At 46.9% G+C, this 22,631-nt stretch overlaps 2 protein-coding genes across 5 annotated transcripts in view; one reads left to right on the top strand and one right to left on the bottom strand.

The window, feature by feature from the left end:
* The window catches only part of CMSS1 (cms1 ribosomal small subunit homolog), a 1,297,886-nt gene that overhangs the window by 343,465 nt on the left and 931,790 nt on the right, over positions 1–22,631 (top strand). The gene's annotated exons all lie outside the window — the stretch shown is intronic.
* The window catches only part of FILIP1L (filamin A interacting protein 1 like), a 946,987-nt gene that overhangs the window by 261,167 nt on the left and 663,189 nt on the right, over positions 1–22,631 (bottom strand). For all 3 annotated transcript variants that reach the window (XM_085622364.1, XM_085622365.1, XM_085622366.1), the window contains one exon: positions 7,393–7,571. In XM_085622364.1, the coding sequence (XP_085478490.1) occupies positions 7,393–7,571 (179 nt within the window). The remainder of the gene's footprint in view (positions 1–7,392; positions 7,572–22,631) is intronic.

Raw genomic sequence — 22,631 nt, 5'->3', positions numbered from 1 at the left:
CAACAAGGCCCAACGCACCGACTCACTTCTTCTAATAGTGGTTTCTAGGACTCTGAACACATGTTACTTTCATCTAAATGGCTATCCTCACACTGGGCTGATCTCAATAAACTACAGATGGCTATTTTTAATGTGGACTTCTCGCAAACTCCACCCTTCATACTGTTATGCCCGCATGCTTCCAGCCTTCCATTAGACCTTCCTGACAAAGACTTAGCTCTGCTTGATCTTCTACTAACAGTGGCAATTAAAGTCATTTTGTTGGAATGGAAGGCACTATATAATGTATCATATCACACATGGTAAGACTTATCTTAGAGGCACACATAAAAGTATATCCGTCTCTACGGGAAACCCTGTCACGGCTCAACTCGTTCAACACACTTGGAAATATTATGGGCGTCAGCTGACGCCATCGCGGTCCATTCTGTATCCCCCACAAATATATACTGTCATAATGACTCTTTTCATACTGTCTGCTAGCCGTATGCACCCCCCCCACACTCTTGCTACATCTCCCCTCTTTTCTCTTGTCCTTCATGGTTTATTTTGTGAATGCCTACCGTACGTCTCTCCAACATCCGTTTTTGATGGGGCTCCACATCAATGTTTCTGTGTGCATCAAGACTCATTGTAGCCCCCCCCCCCCCCCCCCCCCATCGGTTTTATCCCATTGCCTTCTGCCTGCCGACATGTTTAATTCTGCCTCTATTTTTCCAGTACCCCCTTTGTACAAGGTTAAAAACAGGTGTAAAGTATATTGTTACTCTCATAAGTATTCTCTAGTAGGCCTTGTGTCTGTATTTATTACGTAATACTTATTACGTAGTATTTATTTAGTACTGTCTCCAGGAAAACAATATAATATTTAGAGTTAAAAATAAAACGATTCTTGGATTAAATGTATGCACACTGGCAGCTGCTCATTAATGTCCTGAGGCCCTAGAGACTGGAACAATCTCCATTTTAACCTCTGCTGCCCTCAGCATCATGTACTAACTCTGGGTCCCTAATCAGTAGAATGCTGTCCATAAAGGAAATGTTTCCATGACTTATTAAGGGTAGTATATGCTACATAAATTACAATACTATACCAGTTGTTAGCTCTTGTTCTCCTACATAAATTACAGTATTATCCAGTTGTTAGCTCTAGTTCTGAGGGGGTCAAACCCAACAATCCTTTCAGGATGCCTGAAAGGAAAACTCAGACAAAATCTTCATTCTGTGTATGTCACATTCATACTTGCCATATTTTCCTGTTGTACTGGTGTGCAGGAGTTCAGCTTTTTTTTCATTCTAGAAATACTATTTCTCAAAGTTCAAGCCCATTTGTACAATAGATTTCTAATTGTCAAAGAAGGACTCTGCATTTTCTGTACATGCCATTTAACCCCATAGCATGAATGGCTTTCAGACTGAGTATTTGTTCAGTCGACAGTACTAAGAAAGCCAGGACTGTCAATCTTTATAATCAGAATAGTGAGAATAGAGACCCTAGCATAAATATATATTTTCACCGAAAAACACAAAGGTTAAAGTGAAGTTATACGTAGGTCTTCTAATATTAAAAAAAGCTATTGTTTTAAAATCAAAAAACGCTAAAATTCAGCAGTTATATGTGACTGACCTAAATAAAACTTGCACCGCCTTAGTTTTCATATGTCATCAGTGATGTCATATGTGAGTTCGTAAGCAGTGCATCATGGCAGTGCAAGTTATTCTTTGGTCAGTTACGTATAACTGCTGAATTCCAGTGGTTTTAAAACGGGAGGTCTTTTTATTGTTAAAAACCTATGTATAATTCCACTTCAATCTTTGTTTTTTCAGTGAGTTTCTAAGGTTTGTTTAAACGCAAGTTAAAATCTTACTGCCTTACTCATGTATAACAGCATTTTAATCTTTCTTTTTTCCAGTAAATGTCTTCGTTTTTTTTTTTTATTCAAAGCAAGATCCAATTACGCTATGCCTGCAACCATCCCCCACCGTTCATGGCCTTTAGCCGTGAGTGGCGGGGTATTGGTCGCAGGGTATGGCTTGTGGCCAGGCCCTGCATTCGCCCCCCCCCCCCGCATGCTGCAACCCAAAGACCCGCACGGCCTTTGGCCATGTGGCACGTGGTAATGATCGCAGGGCCTGGTCTGTGGCCAATTCCCCTCCCCTGCCACAGTGCATGGCTGCCATGTACGTTATGGGTCGAATAGCCAAGTGTGGTTGGGTGCAGAGCCTGGTCTCAGGCCAGGTCCAAGGGCCAACCCCTCTGGTTTTGGTGGCCACTGCGGGTTGGTCCAAGGCCCTAGCCTCAGGCAAAAAGCCGTACATAGCAGGCATTTAAAAATAAGTAAATCTTTTTTTTTTTTTTTTTTTTTTTTTTTAAATCACTAAAAATAAGCATAGCTGGAAAGTGAGTTATATCTGAGACTCAAAAGCGCAAATCCACTCAAACTCACCAGTTATGTTTAGGAATATAGACAGCACATAGCTAATCACACTCATAAGCATTAGACAGTAACTTATCTTTAATTAAATACCCGTCTATGCAAAAGTGGCCTTCCAGGTGGAATTCTCACAACAATCTAAGACACTTCTGAAATGCGGGCTCCCTGCAAAATGTTGTCTTTGCTGTAGGAAATTCATGTCACCTGCAGGTTAGCTCCCTAGGTGAGCCCACGTAGAAGGTTTTGTGCATTTTAGAAATGTGTGCATTATTAACATCAGAAAACGGATTTACATGTATACATTGACATGGTGCTATTGTATTTGAAACAAATTTCAAATTCCACTCTAAAATCCAACTATTGAGTTTGTCCCCAATTGTTTTTTTTTAAATGCTCTGTCGTGCCTTATCTCAGTGACACATTGCCTTATAAAATGGAGGTTTAACACTGACTGATTCAACAACCGTATGTGTGTTGTTGAGGTGTCATTTTGAGGTGTACAATTTTAGGGGTTTTATGCACCCACACGCACCTAACATAATAGTGGTTCCCTCTAGACCTGAATGGCTTTATGAGCCCAACCTCTGTACAAAGAATAGGAATTGTGTAGTCTGAACTCAGTGAGTTGTTTTAATGTGACGTACCCCACCCTATTTATTGGAGGTAACTTTATGAAAAACCACCTCCCATCCAGCAAAACATGTGTAAAACCACATGACTCTAACCACTGTCTGTGATTGTAATGGTAATGGCAGCGATTGGCCGTCTTGCAAAAATAGGTATGTTTGAAGCAGATTAAAGACAAATTCGCCCTTTGAAGTCCCATGTGCTGTGAATCACGGGGGTCACGTTGGTTGGGAAAACAGCTCAAACTTTAACGCAGTGAGGTTCTCTGATTTCCTGTGAAGTGGTCAGGTAGTCACACATGCCACTGATTTTAAACCAAATGCACGAATTGCAATCTTTATTACAGTACATTCCAAATGCATGAATTCGGACTGGACGCTTAAATTCAAAGGCGATGTACATTTTCCATATAGCATCATGCTTTGTGTCACGCAAACACTTGGACTTGGTGAGTAGTTGGACTATACCGCTCGAACGGTTTAATTAAAAAATGGCTTCAGAACTGCCAAGGCTGCTTGGCAGCCAAGAACCTCCTTTCGAGTCATAAATGTCTTCCCAGAGGGGGCGGATGACAGCATCTTCAGCTTTTCTTCAGATCACCTTTCCGCCAAGATCAGCTTTTATATATTTGCCTCGCGCCCACGCAAGCCTTTGATGCGTCACTACGCAGTAGCGTGAACCAACTGGAATCGCTCTCGGCCGCATCCATCATTTCATTGCCTCGGCGGGGCTGTCACACTGCCGAGCCCCGTGCAAAAGAATGACCTCAATGTCGCACACATAGCGAGGCAAGGAGGGCAGTCAAGGGGTAACAACCAACCGTGCATACAGCTTATCATTACCACTCTGCCATTTAAACGGAGTGCCGAAGATGCTAGCAGAACGCTTGAACTCTTATGTCATTAGAAAGAGTTATTTAAATGGGCTTGTTTTGCCAAGGATGGTGTCAAATGTGCATAATTTCCTTTTGCATAATTGTGATATTTTGGAGAAATCTCACAACAGGAGAAATCCGTACTTTATGCATATTTTTTTTATTTTAGTGCCATGGGTGCCCTGAATAGTTGCAAGGGCTAGGTTTTGTGCGAAAAATATCTCAGGAACAAAAGTGCCAAGAATAAGAGTCGTTTGCGTTCTGTTACCTTTGTTGCTGTTCTTTCACACTAGGATTGCTTTACTCACGTGACTCCCCCAACTACGCCATGTGCTTTAATGGAATAAGTATGTGGAATTCCAAATACAAAGCATAACGTGAAATCCTGGAATTTTCGTAAATTACGCCCGCAAAATTTAAATTTCACCCAGGCCTACTGTCCTTTGATCTGAAGGCAGAAGTTCAATCATTTTGTATAGGAGTACCTGCATTTCTGTGTTTGCCTGCCAAGCACTGAGTAAAGCTAAGGTGTTTTTTTGGGTGGGGGTTTACAAACATGAGCAGGTACACCATAGGTGACTGGAAAATCAGTGGTTCCTCAATATATTTTGCTACGGTCACCATATTTTTGCCTTATAGACTGATCATATGAGCAACAACAATGTAGGTCCACACCTGGATATACGCACACGAGGGGCTAGAAAGACTGTCCCATTCACCGTAGTGCAAATTAAGCTGTCTTTGTGTACTACAAATTTACATGAACTGCTTACCCAACCATTTATTTATTGCACTTCCGAGGAAGATGATCTTCCACTGAGTTAAACAGTTAACAAAACATCAACATTACCTGTTTATAATTTCAACACATTTAGCCTTAGATGTTTTTCAATTTAAAATCAATATTTACCTATAAGTAAGTCCAGAACTGAAAATTGTAAAAAAAAGATATAACATGGACTTATATGGGCTAAATTGCAAATCTCATTTGAAAAAAAAATCATTTTACTTGTCTTGCTAAAACAGAAGTTGAGTTGCGTAGCTTTTTGAATATTTGTACTTCTGTATAAACTGTACTGATCACGTTGTAGTGCATCCAGCCCCTTAAAACCATGTGCTAATGTTAACAAGCATTGGCATAGCCAATAGGTCTCACCTTTGGGACCTTATAAGTGTTTAGCCATGCAACAGTTGATGTTGTTGCACCAAGGATATTGTGCTGCATAACCAAACACTTATAAGGTCCCAAAGGCGAGACCTATTGGCTATGCTGATGCTTGTATAGTTGGGAAATGGGAGTAATTCTCCTACTGAAGTTTGCTTTTAACCATTGTATATGACAGTTCTGTAATATCCAAGTGGCCTTTATAGTTACTTTACACCGTTTAATGTATTTAGAGAGTACATTTGTCTCCTGTATGCAGTTTGATGTTTAGCCTAACAAAAAGTCAGTTGTACTAAGCAGAGGCTACTGTGTGGGCAGTGTGGGGGTTGCAGTGGATCGAGTCTGTTGGATGCAAAGCCTTCTTTTGGGGTTGCCTGAACAAATCATACTGGTAGTTGTAAAATGTCCGCTCCCATCCGCATACACACAGAATACTGAGATGGTACTTGGTTTGAACACACATTTTATTTTAAGAGACAACTAGAAGGGCTAGTGATTTAGCATAGAGCTGATGTACAGAGAGTGACTGTTCCTTAGGTCCTATGCAAGGAGAGAGAAGCATTTCTGCCAACTCATTTGCGTGTGGTTGACAAAAGCGCTTCTCTCTACCTTGCGAACGTGGGGTTGTAGTGTGACAGGACAGAGTCTGTGAGTTATTAGAGCTGACAATTGTATGCATAATTGTGAAAACATGACATTCTGAGAAGCCGCACAAATATTTTATTACCCGAGGGAGGAGGTGTGGCATTAAACCACCGGACGACAGGCAGCTAGCATTAATCAGAAAGGCACGGCCATACAACTGCAAACACACACAAGCACACAGGGCGATACATTAGACATGCTGCTACTCAGAGAATAACACATCTAAACACGAAATCACAGACACACAAACCCACACAGTGAGTCATGGAAACACTGCAGATACATACAGGGGATCACAGACACACACAAACAAATGCCATGGGGACATCACAGAAGCACAGTTACACACCGGAAATGGCAGCTACGCATAAGCAAGAACACGCTGGGAATCGCAGGTACACACACGCGTGTGCTGAGCAGAGACCCACAAATGCACATGTGACACGCAAGGCACAAAAGATACACAACTGCAGGCACACGATGTGTGTAACCGGACAGCACACACAGGTCACAGCCATAGAGAGGAGCGGTCACACAAATACGGAGGCAAACACGACTACTCAAGAGATGAACAGCCACAGAGTCACAGTGACAAAAAGAACACGGTGTCAACGACAGCTGAACCTCAGAAGCACGCACAGGACCCAACACCGACCCCGAAATACACAGAACACACACAGCAGTAAACACTATGGTAATGACAAAGGCACATATTTATAATTATAGACACAGACAGTGCACAGCCTGATTCACAAACATAGACAATCCCTCACAGCTGCGAACACACAACACCCTGCTCCCGCAGCCACGCACACGCACCACACATCACGAGCATCGGCAGCAGGGCACGCACAATAACACAGCAGGCAGAGCCGCCAGGCACATGGGCACTGGCTGATGCAGACATACAACTGCAGACGTGTGCCCCGCACTGACACGCAGCCATTGACGCACAAATTAATACACACCCTACGTACACGAGCACGTGGTTTGAGCAAAGGTGCGTCCTTCACACAATGCCCGGGGGGAGGTGAGGAGCGCTGGTCAGGAGAAGCCACACAAAGCAGCTTCAACGCAATAGTCACAAAAAAAATGCATTCAGCCGGCCCTACTCGCCACACAGAGTAATAGGCTGAACAAAGCAGACGGAGGGGCGGAGCGAGGCGCTTGGGAGAGCAAGCGAGAGGAAAGCCAGATGGTGCCTGATTGCGCGCTGTAAGCGTGCCCGCGCGCATAACCGCAAGCTTTAGGCCACAAGCAAAAGCTTGTGGTCAGATTTCTAAAGCCCACTCACTAAATGTCTCGCCAGATCAGCGCATGGGCGAGACCTAAAATTGAGTGCCAATAGAATTTACACCCTTTTTAACACTAGCACCTATAGGGAAGTGAGGGCAAATTGTGCCAGCTCCAAGTTTAGCACAGACAGCTAATTATATTTGCCCTTAATGTGACAGAGGGACAAAAATACTGTTTGCACAGGTTATTACTCATAATGTAAATGGGTAAAAAAATTAAAGCGCACCTAACAGCTGGAGCAAATGTTACTTGTGCGAATTTGCAACCAGTAATATCTAATGGATCTAATTGACCCTGTTAACGGTTGCTGTGGTCTGGTTTCTGGTTTTGCATGTTGCGTGTAGCCTTACCTTTCGCGTTCCTGCTCCAGGAGATTGGTGAATTCATCGCTTTTGTCCATGTACTCGGTGTGCTTCCTTTTCTCATCTTCTAGCTCATACAGTGTCTGCCTCTGAGCTTGCTCCACCATCAGAAGCTGGTCCAGCATCCTTTTGTGAGTTTCTTTCTGCTTCTGAACCACTTTGTCAAGCTGTGAAAAAGGACGACATAGTTTACGGCATAATGACAATCTGAATCTGCATTTTCTGTAAGTGACATATCAACTTCCCTCTGTTGCTAAACCAGGGAGTCCATTTTGATATTCTCTTTTGTAAAACAAAGATCCTTTCTATGGTTTTTGTGTATTGAAATACGTTATGCATAATGTATTCTTGAGTGCAATACATTTTGTCCTAAGTCAACTGTGCCTGTTACCAAGGGTTTTTGACAGGAGTAGTGTAAGGCAAACTGTATGTAAAATGTAGTTAATACCAACTTAGATATAACTTGTCCATTTTTCTCAAACATTCAAACACCTATACGTGGCACCAGAAATGAAAAGAGATCCAGTTACCCCAGTGTGCATAGGAGGTGTGCAGTAGGAATAAATGTTGGGAAAATATTTTTAAGTGGGAGAAAAAAAAGGATTTCTAAGGTTGAATTAAAAATATTTACTTCCCTAGCCTTAAACAGGCATTTTAATGCAGTGCATACAATGCTCATATATAGAGCTGTGAGGATAGGCCGCCCAGTGGTTGTTTGGGGAGTACAAAGCAAAACCAAAGGGGATGATGGACGGAGTGTTGAACAAAGCAAGCACTCAGCCCCAGTCAACTGATCTGGGTTTAATCCATCATCATTCTTTAGCTCACTCCGCCACCCCAGTTCAGACATGGCCATATGGAAATCAATCTGACCCTGTGCCTCATGGGAACAGTCCAGCCCGAACTGCCAAGCCATGTCTTCCCTGGACCGGAAACAAGCATCCTGGGACCGGTTTCTCGCTAATCGGCCGTCATCAGCCAGGCCAGCTTGAATCCAGTGGCTAAGTGAGCGAGGGACCCACGTATGGGCATACCCTGCCAACTTGGTGCCTAGGATGCTTGTTTCAAGTCCAGGGAGGACCTGGCTTGGCAGTTCAGGCTGCAATGTTCCCATGAGGCACAGGGTCAAGACTGATTTGCATATGGCTGGGTTCAAACTGGAACAGCATGGTGAGCAAACAAATGATGGATTTAGGCTCAGATCTCTGTACTGGGGTGAATGTATGACATTGTTCTGTATTCTGTCCATCAACTGTTGTTTTTGCATATGTTTGGGGAGTGCCATACACTCCTTTCTGTTCCTTTGACAGTATTTTGTGAATAGGCCAAACAGGTTTAACTGCCAGATACTTCAACTGTGTATTACTGATGATAAATATTTGCTGATTAAGGATTCTTGGCTTTTTTCTGTAATAAATGATCTAAAAAGACGTGGCATCTTTGCTAATGCTCAGCTTAGTGGAGAGATCTCTCTCTCAATACATGCAGAGATTTGGAGGATTTCTGGCTGTTACAAGCTTAGCAATCTTTAAAGCCTAACTGAAAAGCGATGTTAACTCTATTCCATGACACAAGAAAGCAGAATGGTGTGGGTGGAAATGAGATACGTGTGATTTCATTCTTGAGATCCATGTTAAAATTTTTTGTAAATGAAACAAATTCCAAAAAGCGTTAGAGTCCAGGCCTTTCTTGCTGGGGAAACAATCATGGCGTTTTCTCATTGACAATAGGCCCGCCCCCACGTTGATCATAATACTACTGTGCTTACTCAATCAAGGCCCACTGGTTGGATGTCACCAGACTTTGTTCATGGACCCACGGTTTTAAAGCTACTGCCTCTAGGTGTAGGGCTCGAGAACCATGTTTAAACAAATTAAGTAAAAAATGCCACTGCAATCGTGCGCCTGGCCACACCCTCCTTACTGTGCGTCTCTCTGTGAGGCTGCGTGATACATCCCCGGCAACCCTCAATCAATGGTTTTTCTACTCCGTACTCTTCTGAGCCCACAATTCAAGTATAACATTTTCCAATGCTAGCCATACTTGTAGTACTAGCTAGCAACATTGAGAATGTTTCCAAATTCGCAGTAAAGTCGCTCCCACCAGTTAATTAGGGTGGTCACCTCACCTCTTGTCATTATGGACAGTGTTTCCATTCCTTCTCTTTTGTGTGTTATCCTAATGTATTTTGGGTGTTGTATTCTTGGTTGTTTTCCATGGGACTAATCAGACTGACACATATAACAGTGATTTGTGTGTGAAAAGTGCAGGCTTGGAAGTATTGTCCCTGATGACATGGAGTGAAGTGAAGTGGTCACTATAAAATGTGTTTTGGTGCAACTGCCTCACGAGCTGCCGTAAACATGTGCATTTCTTAGATTACTGGAATCTGAAATGCGTGTCATGTTTAGAGTGCAAGGATATGTTGGCCGACGATTGTCTTTGAAAGTTGTTTATCATCTTCGTGTTGTTGATGAAGATGTGGCCAGTTTATCCTGAAGGCCCTATGGCTACATTGTGATCTAAGATTTCATAGAATTGTTCAGCTATGCACGTGAAATGAAAAGTATGTTCCTCCCTCTGGTGTCTTCAGATGGCAGTTTTCAGATCCGAACCACGTAGGCTTCTTGCAGTTGGAGATTCAAAGGGGCTTGCTTCTGGTCCAATGGAAATTGTCCTTATCGTGGGAAGATTATGGTATCCATGATATTACCATCCTCAGAACGATGGAACGGTGCTGTGAGGAGAAGGTTCTTGACAGGAGAAGAGTTCACAATGGTTCCTAAGGTTCTGATAATGAAGCAAGGGCTTTGAGCATTGTATCTGGAACTGAAGGATGCAAACCCCAAATATCTATTCTTTTTTTATTTAAAGAGGTCTTTTTATTCCAAACGTTTCCATTGGATAGTACATTCAGAAACATAGTAACAACATATGAATACACTGTCTACCCACTCCTCCCACCTCCCTCTCCCAATAAAACGCTGGCCAACTGAGTCAGAAGAAAAGTTGTTACTTTCCAAAGTTATACACATCTCTTTTACACCATGGGTCCTCAGGATTCAAGTGGATGCTCTGCAGTCTCCATCCATTACCACTGTCTTTCCAGCAGATCATGTGTCTGCAATCCTTGATAGACACCTCAGATTAGGAGCCCTTAGCAGAACAGCCCTAATGGACCCTACCGCCATAATGCCTTTGGGCATTCGTCGCGATTTACAAAAATAAAAATCAGATCAAATATGGGCCAGTTCTCGAATACCAGGGGTATACCATTAATTCCGTGTCCTTCATTAGTCTCTGCCAGGAGCCCCATGTCGAGGCTCACTCTGGCCTTGTAGATATGTCACTCAGCTCTCATGCACTAGTCCATATTTGCTTCACATCTGTCTATTGTTTTTTTTGACAAATCTTTTTATTGAGTGAACAGAAACAAAAAAGACCAAAACAAAAGAGGACAAAGTGCAGTGCAATTCCCGTAATGTCCAACAATTCCCATACATTGGTGCGTTGCTCGACATAACATTACATGGGATCAGTACTTCAGACAAGCATCTCATATAGTATTTTAAAGATACAGACATTATTCCCCCACAAGATCTGCCGACAGTGGGGAGGTATCGCTGAAGAGTGTTCATATCATCCCCCTACTCACATTCCATGCTCCCCGAATTCTCGTCCATTTTTGCGGGCATCCTCTACTTTCATATACTACCCTTTCTGCCTGCACACACCAGTCCATATCGGACTCCCATTCACAAAACTTGGGTTTGATTACACCCTTCTATGTTCTAGCTATGTTGTGTTTCGCAACCATACAGCCCAGGGAGACCCACACTCTCTCGGTTTGTGATAAATCAGTTGCTTCCCAGATATTGTGGAGGCACAGACTGGGTGAGACCGAAAAAGTTTTATGGCAGGTTGAGGTCAGTGCTGATGTGACCCTCCCCCAGTATGCCTGAAGAGTCAGGCACATCCTCTGGAGCAGGTAGCGGAGTCCAGGACGCTCATTTTTACAAGCACCAAACTAGTGTAGTAAGCTCTATGCAGGAGTTGTGAGTTGAATAAGTTTAAACCGGGAACGGATCGCCATCTCCTGGGGGGAAGCCAACGCCTCTTTCCATTCTTCATCATCAATGTCCCCGATGTCCTCTGCCCACTTTGCGCGAGTTCTACCTAGTGTGTCTGGTGTATTGTTGAGAATTTTACGGTAAGTCAATGAGATAGCCTTTTCCTGGAGGTAATTGTCCAGAGGTCTATCCTCAAGGGGTGAGGAGGCAGGCAGTTCCGTGCCCTTGGGTATCGCCATTGGTAGCGCGTTCCGGGCTTTGAGTTAACTAAAGGTTTCTCCGCTCTGCAATTGGTAATCCCGTTGGAGATCGCAAAAAGGGACCCCCCGCCCCTCGCCCACAGATCGCACCCTCGAGAGGCCTATCAAGTCCCATTTATCGAAGCCAGGATGCTTCGATAACATTCCCAGTTGGTATATGTTGTGCAATGGGTGTACTTGTGTTATACTAGCTTTCCACCCCAGCGCAGTTGTCGCCGTATGTCATGTCAATTGTGGTTTTGTAAGTTGGGGCGTGTTTAGGCGCGTAGTTCCTTCCTCCATAGATTGCCCTGAGATAATTACCGGGGAGCATGTTGTGTCTGTCCATCCTGTAAGCAGGATCTGTCCCTGGCCGGTGGACCCAGTGATTTACAATCACCAGCTGAGCTGGGAGGCCCATTAATAGGTTCTGAGTGTGGGCAGGGCGATACCACCATCATACCAGCTTTTCATGAGTTTTGTCAATGCTATTCGGGGAGCCCCATTGTTCCAAAGCAAAGAGTGTACCTCTGCTTCAATGGTATGAAGTACTGCGCTGGGACCGAATAGGGTGTGTTTTGAAAGGCGTAGATGAAGCGAGGGAGCGCCATCTTCTTATAAAGGGTGGCCCTGCCCAATAGGGTCAGGGGTAGAGATTTCCAATGTTGGATATCGGCTTGGAAGTGCCACAGAGGAGGAGCTAAATTGTGGTCGTAAAAAGCTGAGGGGTCAGTCGTGGCGTAGATTCCCAAGTATGAAAAACCGTCTGTAACTATCTTAGCTCTACAGTCCCTAGGCAGGGTTGGGCGGTCCCCACTTAGAACGTAAACTAGAGACTTTTCCCAATTAATGGTATAACCAGAGTACTTTCGAAAAAGAGCGAATATGTGTAGGACACGGTGAATGGAAAAGTATGGTCTAGCCAAGTAAAGCAGAATATCGTTGGCGTTAAGGGAAATTTTATCCATCCAATCCGCCGACCAGTTGAGGCCCCTAATGAGGGGGTCTCCCCTGATCCATATCGCCAGAGGCTCCAAGGCTAAAGCAAAAAGTAAGGGGGAAAGGGGACAACCGTGCCTCGTTCCCTTCTGCAGTGCAAAGATTGCCGACTGACCCCCATTGACTGTAATTCGGGCTTATGGCTCCGAATAAAGAAGTCGCACCCGGGACAGAAATCGCTCCCCAAACCCATATTTTTCAAGTGCGGCAAATAAAAAGGGCCACTTGATCATATCGAATGCCATCTTGGCATCTAAGGACATGATCACCGCCTCTTCTTGAATCTTGGCTGCTCTGCCCATAACTCCATGGAGGCGAAGAAGGTTCAGAGCAGTGTTACTGGCCGGCAGAAAACCAAATTGGTCCGGGTGAATCAATTTATGGTGATGCGGTGAGAGACGCCGTGCCAGGATTTTAGCGAGTATTTTGACTTCTGGGTCTAGGAGGGAAATAGGCCTGTACGAGCCACAAGCTCCAGGGGTTTACCGTTTTGTGAATAACGACACACATCTGTCTATTGTTGGCACATAGCTGCCACCCATAATAGGACCACATTCCTTCTGGCCACCTTTAAGGCGATGTTGCTAAATATGAGAGTATATCTGTCCCATGTTTGCTATCCCCAGATTCTCAACAGTAGCACTTTAGGGTCTAGTTCCAGCAGCTATTCAATTGCCTTCTGTATTCTGTTTTGGACACCCCTCCAAAAGGAGCTCAACTTCGGGCAATCCCATACTGTGTACCTTGGAGGGCCTCATTGTACACCTTCCTCCCCCCCGCTCCTCAGGAACCAATCTGAGGAGGTCTTACCCATTGCATCCTAGTGTAGTATAATCTATGAAGGATATTGAGCTGGATAAGTCGGAACCTCGCAAGGGTACCTACATGCATCTCTCCATTCATCATCTTCGATGACCCCTAAATCTCCATCCCATCTGCCCGCAGGGCGAAGTGTTGGTCAACAGTGTCCTGTATACCTGTGATATTATAGTGTAATGGTGTAATGTGGATCCCATCATTCTATATTCTAGGGGGCTTTTTTCTGGTACTTCCTCTGGTGGGAATGTATTTCAAAAGGATGTGCCTCACCTGTAGATATCGCAGGTATTGGGCGCTCATGAGTTCATACTGCGTATAGAGTTCCTCAAAGGGCAACATTCCTGTCTCTGTCCAAAGGTCCCCCAATTTCGATATCCTCAGGAGTTTCCACTTCCATCCACTCCATACCGGCTGTAGCGGGGCTAAGGTCGCTGCATCGCACAAAGGCATTTCCAGTGTCTTTTTGCCACTCCAGCCCATCTTTTTTATTGGCCTCTATTATTGATGTATGGAGCGGGAGTATGGGGCTTTGTGGAGACTCAGACACTTCAAACTGTGGAGAATATCTTTTTGAGATATATTTTAGCTGTTCCCAGTAGTATCTCAGCATATGTCTGTCACTCAGAGCTCGGGCTTCCTTTTATTTCAGACCTGATAAAAATGGAGCCTGTTCTTCTTTGGCACAGAATTTGGTCGAAACCTGAGACCAAGCTAAATCGGGAAGTTATAGCAGATAGCTTAAAGCTTGAAGGTGCACTACTGATCACATGGCTGAGGTTTATTAGAAATTTTATGTCTGATCTCGGCCACTCGGAGTACTATAATAACCCAAGTTCAATGCAACTGATCAGTAGAAAGGAATTAAACAAGCATTTACAATGCAATGGTCTCGGCATTGGTAAAGTTAGAGCTATTGGCATTGCTCATGACATTATTTTTGTTTATGTGTTTGTTTTTAAAACATTTGAAGAAACGGCATTGTTAAAAACAAAAACAAACAAAAATAATGTCATGAGCAATGCCAATAGCTCTAACTTTAACAATGCCGAGACCGTTGCATTGTAAATGCTTGTTATGCAGTGCTTTGTGCGCATGTCACAGTAACTACAAACAAGCATTGGCAAACCCAATGTATCTGGACTTGGCAAGCTGTCGCAATGGATATTTTGCAAGCGGCACAAAAACAAAAAGAGAAAACAGGCAGCTACCTGACCAATCCACTATATGCTTGCAATAAATATTGTGAAATTAAAAATAATAACATCGGACTGTTTTACTGGTGATGTTTTGTCACAAGCATTTCAGTTGTATCGTGCATTTTATTATTATGTGACAGGGAGAAGAAAAAATCAACACCGAACAAAACAATTAAGTTAAGGGGAACACTTATAAAAGCAATGTGTTAGGTTGTGTCTCCCAGACCGTGCAAGAGGTCTGGTTGCACACAGAGGCGCAACTAGAGCCCAATTTCGAGGGGGGGGGGGGGGGGGCTAAGACATTTTTTCGCGGGGGGGGGGGGTGCTGGCCTGAATCTTGAAGCAATAGGCAGAGGGCAGAGTGGAGCTGCAGGGGCTCTTAGAAGGGGTGAAACACCAGCGAGGCCTCATTAACATGCAAATGGTCTTTCAAAGACCTGTGAAGTGCTCGGGTGCGGCTGTGTGGGCACTGGGAAGCTGTCTCATCCCGGGCTGCCACACACGGGGGGGGGATGAAGCCCTTTGAGTCCAATTGGTGTTGCGCGCCCGGTCCCTGGGGACGGAGATGAGGAAGTAAAGGGGGTGGGGGGAGGAGTAGAGAGGTGGGAGCAGAGAGGGGGCACAGACTACAGGAGAGGGAGCATGAGATGAACAGCGAGTGAGTGGGCAGGAGAGAGTGGACGGGAGGGGTGAGAGAGAAGGAGACAGGAGTGCGCTGAGGTGGACAGCTCGCTGCCTGCCTGACTGCGGCGGAGGTGCTGCCCCACGGCTCTGCAGCATCCGGGGTCCCAGAGGTGTCCGGCACCGCGGAGCCCACAGCAGCCCACGGACCCTGGCCGGGCGCCCCCCGCTGGAATGCATTCACCGGCTACCCTCCAGCGGACCCCGGGGACAGAGCCCGGAACGGGAATCCCGGACAGGCAGCTCACGACCGGCGACCATGTGGCCCCGGGGCCCCCTGCCCAGCCTGCTGCTCTGCTGCGCCACCCTCCTGCCCTCTATGTCATGTATTGTCCACAAATGATAAAGTCACCAGTTACGAAAATCCATGTTTAATTGCTATTGACACTTCTAATATAGCCCGGAGGGATAATGTGCTTGCTGCCGAGACTTGTTTAATGTACAGGAGGAGGGACCCATCCCAGTGAGCTAGCGAATTAGTTTGTGTAGCTGTCACGGGAGCCTTTGAACACTGCAATTTACAAGACACGTGTTAAATTCAAATGGAGATACCTCTGTGGGTCAATGCACCTAATGGCGGGGTCTGTTTATATTTTGAAGCTCACAGGCTCAAACCCCTGCACTCAGACCTGAATCTTTTTGTTATTGCTTAATTAATACCGTGTACATGTGCGGATGAAAAATATCGTATTGGCTGCATTCCAGAGCAAAAGCTGATGCATTTGTGACCCACTGAATAATAACACGGCGCTTGTGTAGTGCTTACTGTCGTCGCGTGTGGTTTGAGGAGCTATAAGTAACAAGTTATTGCTACTCAACTTAACGGCAATAATTTCAAACAACTTGCAAGGGCGAGCGTTTGCTCAACCCCTCCGTGACCAAACCTGCAGACCACTGAATGTTACACAAATCTCAGCACCCAGCAAGCGCTTTATCCTGCGGAACTATATCACCAGCATCTGGGGGGTACAGCACTAGCAGGAAGACCCGGCGGACTCAGGGAGAGTTGGGCTGTGAAGGCCTCGGTGCCTGCCTTGAGTCCTTCCCGCGTATCCCAGAGGGCAGTGCCCAGCTCAGCCCTGCGGTGCCCGGGTGAGCGCTGAGGGGAAGAGAAACACCACTGCTTCTCCTGGCCTCGGCCAGAGGAAAGGCCTGCTGGGATTGGAACCTGTGACTCACGAGTCACGCAAACACTCTCCTCAGTAGGCGCTAAGCACAGTTTTCAACCTAACCGTGATTCAAACCTGCAGTTTTACGGACATCTCTACAACAGCCGCATTACCCACTGAGGTATCTTCCTGGTACGTTTCACACTCCTACGTGGTAGTGTGTGTGTTAGCATCCAAGCGAACGAGGGGTTGTTTACTTCGCCGAGCAGAGAAAACAGAGAGGAGGGGCAGGTTGGCAGAACAGTCTGATAAACACACAGGCTGTGACCGAGCTCTCCGAGTGCAGGGATTAGGGTCGACCTCCTGTGGGGCCTGCATTTCTAAGAACTCGGTCTGTTGTTTGAATTAGGCCGTCCAGAATCCACAAAGGCCTCGGTGTGCGACCCGCCCACCCCACACCCTGATGTCCAGCCACACAGGGCTGCCTGCCCGCCCCCTGCCAGCTACCCAAAACAGCTGAGTAACCTTCCCTCTCAGAGCCCTTTGGCACACAAACACGCGCAGGGCAGCGGGTGCCATATGGCGGCAAAGCTCCCCCGGACAAAGTCCCGCTACCTCTCCTGCCCGCAGAGCACATCCCAATGAAAGGTGCAGAGCTCCGTGAAGGCTGCAGAACCAGCAGCTGAGCGCCAGAACCGGCGCATAAAGCAGATCTCGGTGAAAGGTGCTGAAACCGACCAGCAGAGCTACGTGAAGGCTGCAGAACCAGCATTTAAACACAGGGGGAGAGGACAAGCACACCACCGCCTTTCTCCGAGGTCAAGAAGAAATGCCTCGGAGAAAGGCAGTGGCGGATTCGGATTCGGTGGCGTGTTTCTTTTCTCTCCTCCAGCCATTGGCTGGAGGAGAGAATGAGACTTTCTTTAAAAAACACGCCCCCCGATCCGAAAAGGACGGGGCATGATTGGAGTGATGGGACCTCTTCTCCAATGGCTGGCTAGCATTTACGAGGCCAGCCAATGGAGAACAGGGCAGAAGAGGGGCGGGTTCAAGCCCCTCTTCTCCCAAGTCATTATCTCTTGCGAGCGAGACTGCGCAAGCGCAGCCTTCGCTAGCCGAGACCTAAAAAACAGGGCCTATTTCACTTGGACTCAATTAGATTGGCTAGCGAGAGCTCAAAACCCACTGTGCAATATAATCAATTGATTTTATCCTCTTTTAATATTCAGTCCTATTTATTGATTGTACCTGGTGGCTATGACAGATTTTTATTAACCTTTTAAGATGTAACATTTTCCACAGGCTTGTAAGCTTCCCAGGAATGAACGATTGGTCGCGAACTTTAGGGCTGTGTCCGTGTGACAACCTTTCGTACCAATCGACAATCCATGTCCTGTTATTTTGTAGGTTTTATAGTAACCTGAGTAAACTGTGGATTGCCTCGATTCTAAAGGAGCTGGGCCTGAGACAATGTCGCCCTGCACTGCTGGTGCTGCAGCTCCTGGACCACGTACATAGAGTTTGGCGGATTGGCACATTCTTAAAAAAAAAGTCCTTAGCCACAGGAAATGTATTACTTTGTAACTTCGGAGTCTATTAAGATTGTCTGTGTGTTGATTTTATCAATGTATATCATGTATAGTTTTTTCTATCTCACAATTTTAATTAATGAATTATTTATATGTACTTTTATGGTTGTCTAAAAAAGCAATCGAATAAAGTCTCTTTTGATTTGATTTGATTATTGGCCTCTCTCCATGTTTGGATCACCATCACTGTGGGACACGGTAAAGAGCCCAGTCTCCCCCCTACCATTTAGCTGCTGGACATATCCCAGAGAATCCATGACCCGTTGGTCTGCCAACAGCATGGGCTCAGGCTGTTTCGCAAAAAACAGTTGTTTATTTCCACAAGTTGGGTCACCCAGAAGTAGAGACATATGTTCAGTAGGGCTATACCGCCATCTAAGGTCTTCTGGGTTTGTGTTGTAGTGCTTTCCGTGGGGCTCCCCGACCCACAAGAGGAGTCTGGTGATGTCATCCACTTGTTAAAAAAAAACGTTAAGGGACTGGGAAGAGCGAGTTCTGAAGTTCATATATAAATTTAGGGAAATATATTGTTTTGTAATAGGCTTCATGGCCCAGTAGGGATATGGGTAGCCTACTCCAATGACACAAGTCTCACCTATAATCCTCAAGGATTCTGCCTAGGTTAGAATCAAAGAAAAGATGTTAGTTACCAGTGACGTAGATCCTGAGATATTAGAACCCATTTTCATTTTGTGGGTATTGGACATCTCCAGCCCTCTCACGGTCGCCATCCCGCTAGCGGGAAGAGGCACGATTTCCTCCAATCTATTCGTAGTCCTGAAAACTGACAGAAAAGATCTCTAGTAGCCTATCGATTGAGGCTTCTGGTTCTGCGAGGTACAAGAGCACGTCGTCTCCATATAGCAAGACCATGTCTTCCCAGTCAGGGTCCAACTACAGTCCCCTGAGAAGTGCATCTGCCTGGATCTAATTAGCCAATCATTCTAGTGCTATCACAAAGAGGAGAGGTGAGAGGGGACATCCTGGTCTCATCCCTCTCCCCAGTGTGAACTCGCCTGACAATGTGCCACTGACCCTCACTCTCACAGTGGGTCTGCTGTAGAGAAGTTGCTCCCAACCATGGAAGGAGGGACCAAAGTCCATGCGCTCTAAGAGTGCCATCATGTAGGACCATTCGAGGGAGTCAGACACCAGGATTGTGTCCGGCTCCCGTATATGCCCCTCCTGTGCTAGGCAGCAAAATAGTCGTCTCAGGTTGTCTGGTCAATCTGTAGGGCATAAATCCAGATTGGTTTGGTGCTACAATCATGTACATTACCTGCAACAGCCAGTTTGCCAAGACCTTTTCAAGTATTTTTGTCTTTATGTTGAGAGAGATGGGCCTGTACAAAGAGCACCACTCAGGGGTTTCCCTAATTTGTGGATTAGGACAATGTGTGCCTGCCGACGGTAGCGGTGAAGTTCCCCTGCTGCTCTGGCCTTGTGTAACATATCCCGAATTGGTGTAACCACTTGGCGTCAGACGCATTTAAAGAACTCAGGGGGTTGTCTGTTCGGGCCCGGTGTCTTACCATATTACAATTGAATCAGGACGTCGGCAATCTCGCCGCCTGAATGTCCCCCTTGCGAGATCTAGCTGTCTCTCCATCCAAACTGAGGACAGGGATATCTTCGACAAACGAGTCCAGATCGTTTGCCCACCCCAGTTCCATTTTCGAAGAGTACAGGTCTTTCAGGAAGTCAGCAAAAATCTTGGCTATTTCAGCTGTCGTCGTTGCTTTTTGGCTTTCCCCATGTGGATTACATGGATCTATCTCTGTACCGCCTCCTGATGAGACAGCCATGCCACTAACTTTCCTGCTTTGCTCCACCTCATACAGTTTGTGCTGTTTAGGTCGGGAAAGCACCCGTGCCTCCTGTTGTAGCAGGTCGCTGTACTCCTCTCTTGTCATTTCTATTCAAAAGGTATAGTGGGAGTCTGGATGCTGGGCATATCAGACCTCCCAGGTTTCCAGTATCACCTCCAGCCCCACTCTGTCCCTACCTTTTCACTTCCCAGTTACATGGGCACTGAGGTGACTGCTTATTACCACTTTATATGTTTCCCACAGGCGATGGACACCACCGATCTCTTGTTATCCTGAAAGTATAATTGCAAAGCATCCTGGGCAAACTTTTTGGTGGAGACCAGTCCGTCTGCATCCAGGGATCCAGGCTACAGCTCGTGGCCATGCAGGGATTGGGCTATGTCAGCCGCAGGCTTAGAGGCGTGAGATCTGAAATGCCCTTACGGAGATATTTTTTTTTTTTTTTTTTAAATTTTTATTGAACAATAATTCGATTACAAGCACGGGCCTACAACCACCAGGGCCGGCCGCTAAGTACAGAATGAAATATACATTTATCAAGGCTGCAGTCGGTTCCCGGGGCTCGGCCCCGTAGTGGCTCCGGATAGTTCTAAAGGAACAGGAGACTTAAGTCCAACAGACACAAAAAACTAAAAGAAAAACAAAAGGCGAGGCATAAAGACAAACAGCGCAGGTCAGGCTTCCTCCGGGGAACTCCAGTTCAGACCATTAAGCAGCACGCTAAAGGAAGGAGTACCGGGAGGCTGGGGACGGGGGGGGGGGGGGGCCATGGGAAATGAACGTCCATATGTAGTCTTTCCAAAAGGTGCCCGGAACCGTCAAGGGTCAGGGGGACATGGCGATATCGGTGTCCACCAGGGGGGGCGTACAGATACCCCCGCGATATGCATTCCATTGCCCCCAGATTCTGTCCCATGCCCCCGGCTTACCACGGGCAACATACACAGTCTTCTCCCTGAACATACACCAGTCCATATTCTCCTTCCATACTGACACGGTGGGCGGCCGCTGGGCACCCCAAAGCTGCGCTATATCTCTCTTGGCAATCATGTTCCCCAGGGCCGCCCACCGAGTCTGAGCCGCGCTATAATCATTGGGCTCCCACACATTCAGGACACAGCGACGCACCTCCGGCAGCAGCACAACCCCAGTGACCTGTCCCATAACCGTATGTACCCGGCGCCAGTAGTCCGCCACCTCGCGGCACTCCCACAGGATATGGAGAAAGGTGGCGCTGAGCCCACAACCCCGCTTACAGAGCCCGTCGTCGGAAAATCCCATCGAGACCAAGCGAGGACCCGTCACATACACCCGGTGAAGAATCTTAAGCTGTACCAACCGGAGACGGGCTGGAATGGCGACCTCCTTGGGGGACGACAGTGCAGACTGCCAGTCCTCGTCGTCCAATTCCACCCCATCCCCCGTCCAAGCCTCCCGAAGGCGCACCAAGAGGTCAGCCCGATGATTAATCAGTTTCTTATAAATTAAAGAAATAGTACTGTCAGGGACATGTCCGTCAAGTATGCGGTCCTCGAGGGGCGAGGAAACCGGGATCTTGGTCCCCTCTCCAAAGACCGAGAGCAGGGCGTGTCGAACCTGGGCATAGCGGAAGAACTCCCTGTCCGTAAGCTCATATTCGGCCTGAAGCGCCGCGAAAGTCTTAACCGCGCCCTTATGCCACAGGTCTCCCACTTTGCTGATACCAATCGTGTCCCACTGGTCAAACCCCTTCGTAGTCCAGAGGCTGCCCAGGCGATCGGAGGCAAACAAAGGAGTAGCACATGTCAGTCGCTCACTCCAGCCCGTGGCCGCAGTGGCAGCCCTCCAGGTCCGCACCGCAATCTTAGTAGGACCCGTAAGGGTCCGGCCAGCCGAGCGGGAGTAAAGTGCCCTGTTATAGTCCCCGCCGGGAAGCAGGAACTTGTCCATCTCATACGCCGGATTCAGGCCAGGCGCATACGTGGCATGGTTAATGGCCGAAAGCTGCGCGGCCCAATAATACCTGCGAATGTCGGGAAGCGCGATGCCCCCGTCGTACCAGGGGAGAGTAAGCTTAGCAAGAGCAATACGCGCCCGCCCGTCCCACACCAGTCTCCTCTGCAGGCTCTCCACCTCCCGAAAGTAGGCCACTGGGATGACGTCGAAGGAATTCTGGAGTGCATAGAGGAACCTGGGAAGGGACATCATTTTGAACAGCGCGGCCCGACCCAGCGGGGACAGGGGCAGCCTGCACCACTGGGCCGTGTCCTCTCGCAATCGCCGAAGCGGACGCAGGAGATTCTGCTCATAGCGAACCACCGGGTCCAGCGAAACGTATATCCCCAGGTACTTAAAGCCGCTCAGAGATACTTGGATCGGAAGCCGAGGCGGCAGGAGAGGAGGACCACCGGAGATCGGAAAGACGCAGGATTTAGACCAATTGATCGTGAGACCCGAATTGTTCCCAAAGGAAGTCAGAACGTCAAAGAGGACGTTGAGCGACTGCCGCGGTGAGGTGAGATACAGGAGAATATCGTCCGCATACAGCGAAACCCGATCTTCAAAGCCCGGGGCCCACCGGATCCCTTTAAGCGAGGGCTCCCAGCGGAGCCAAGCGGCGAGTGGCTCCAGGGCGAGAGCAAAGAGCAAAGGGGACAACGGGCATCCCTGCCTCGTGCCCCTGCCGAGGGCAAAGGGCCGAGAGACCCGCCCATTCA

This window comes from Triturus cristatus, chromosome 8 (genome assembly GCF_964204655.1).
Source record: "Triturus cristatus chromosome 8, aTriCri1.1, whole genome shotgun sequence".
In the NCBI taxonomy this organism is placed as follows: domain Eukaryota; kingdom Metazoa; phylum Chordata; class Amphibia; order Caudata; family Salamandridae; genus Triturus; species Triturus cristatus.
This window is presented reverse-complemented; position numbering and strand designations above follow the sequence as displayed.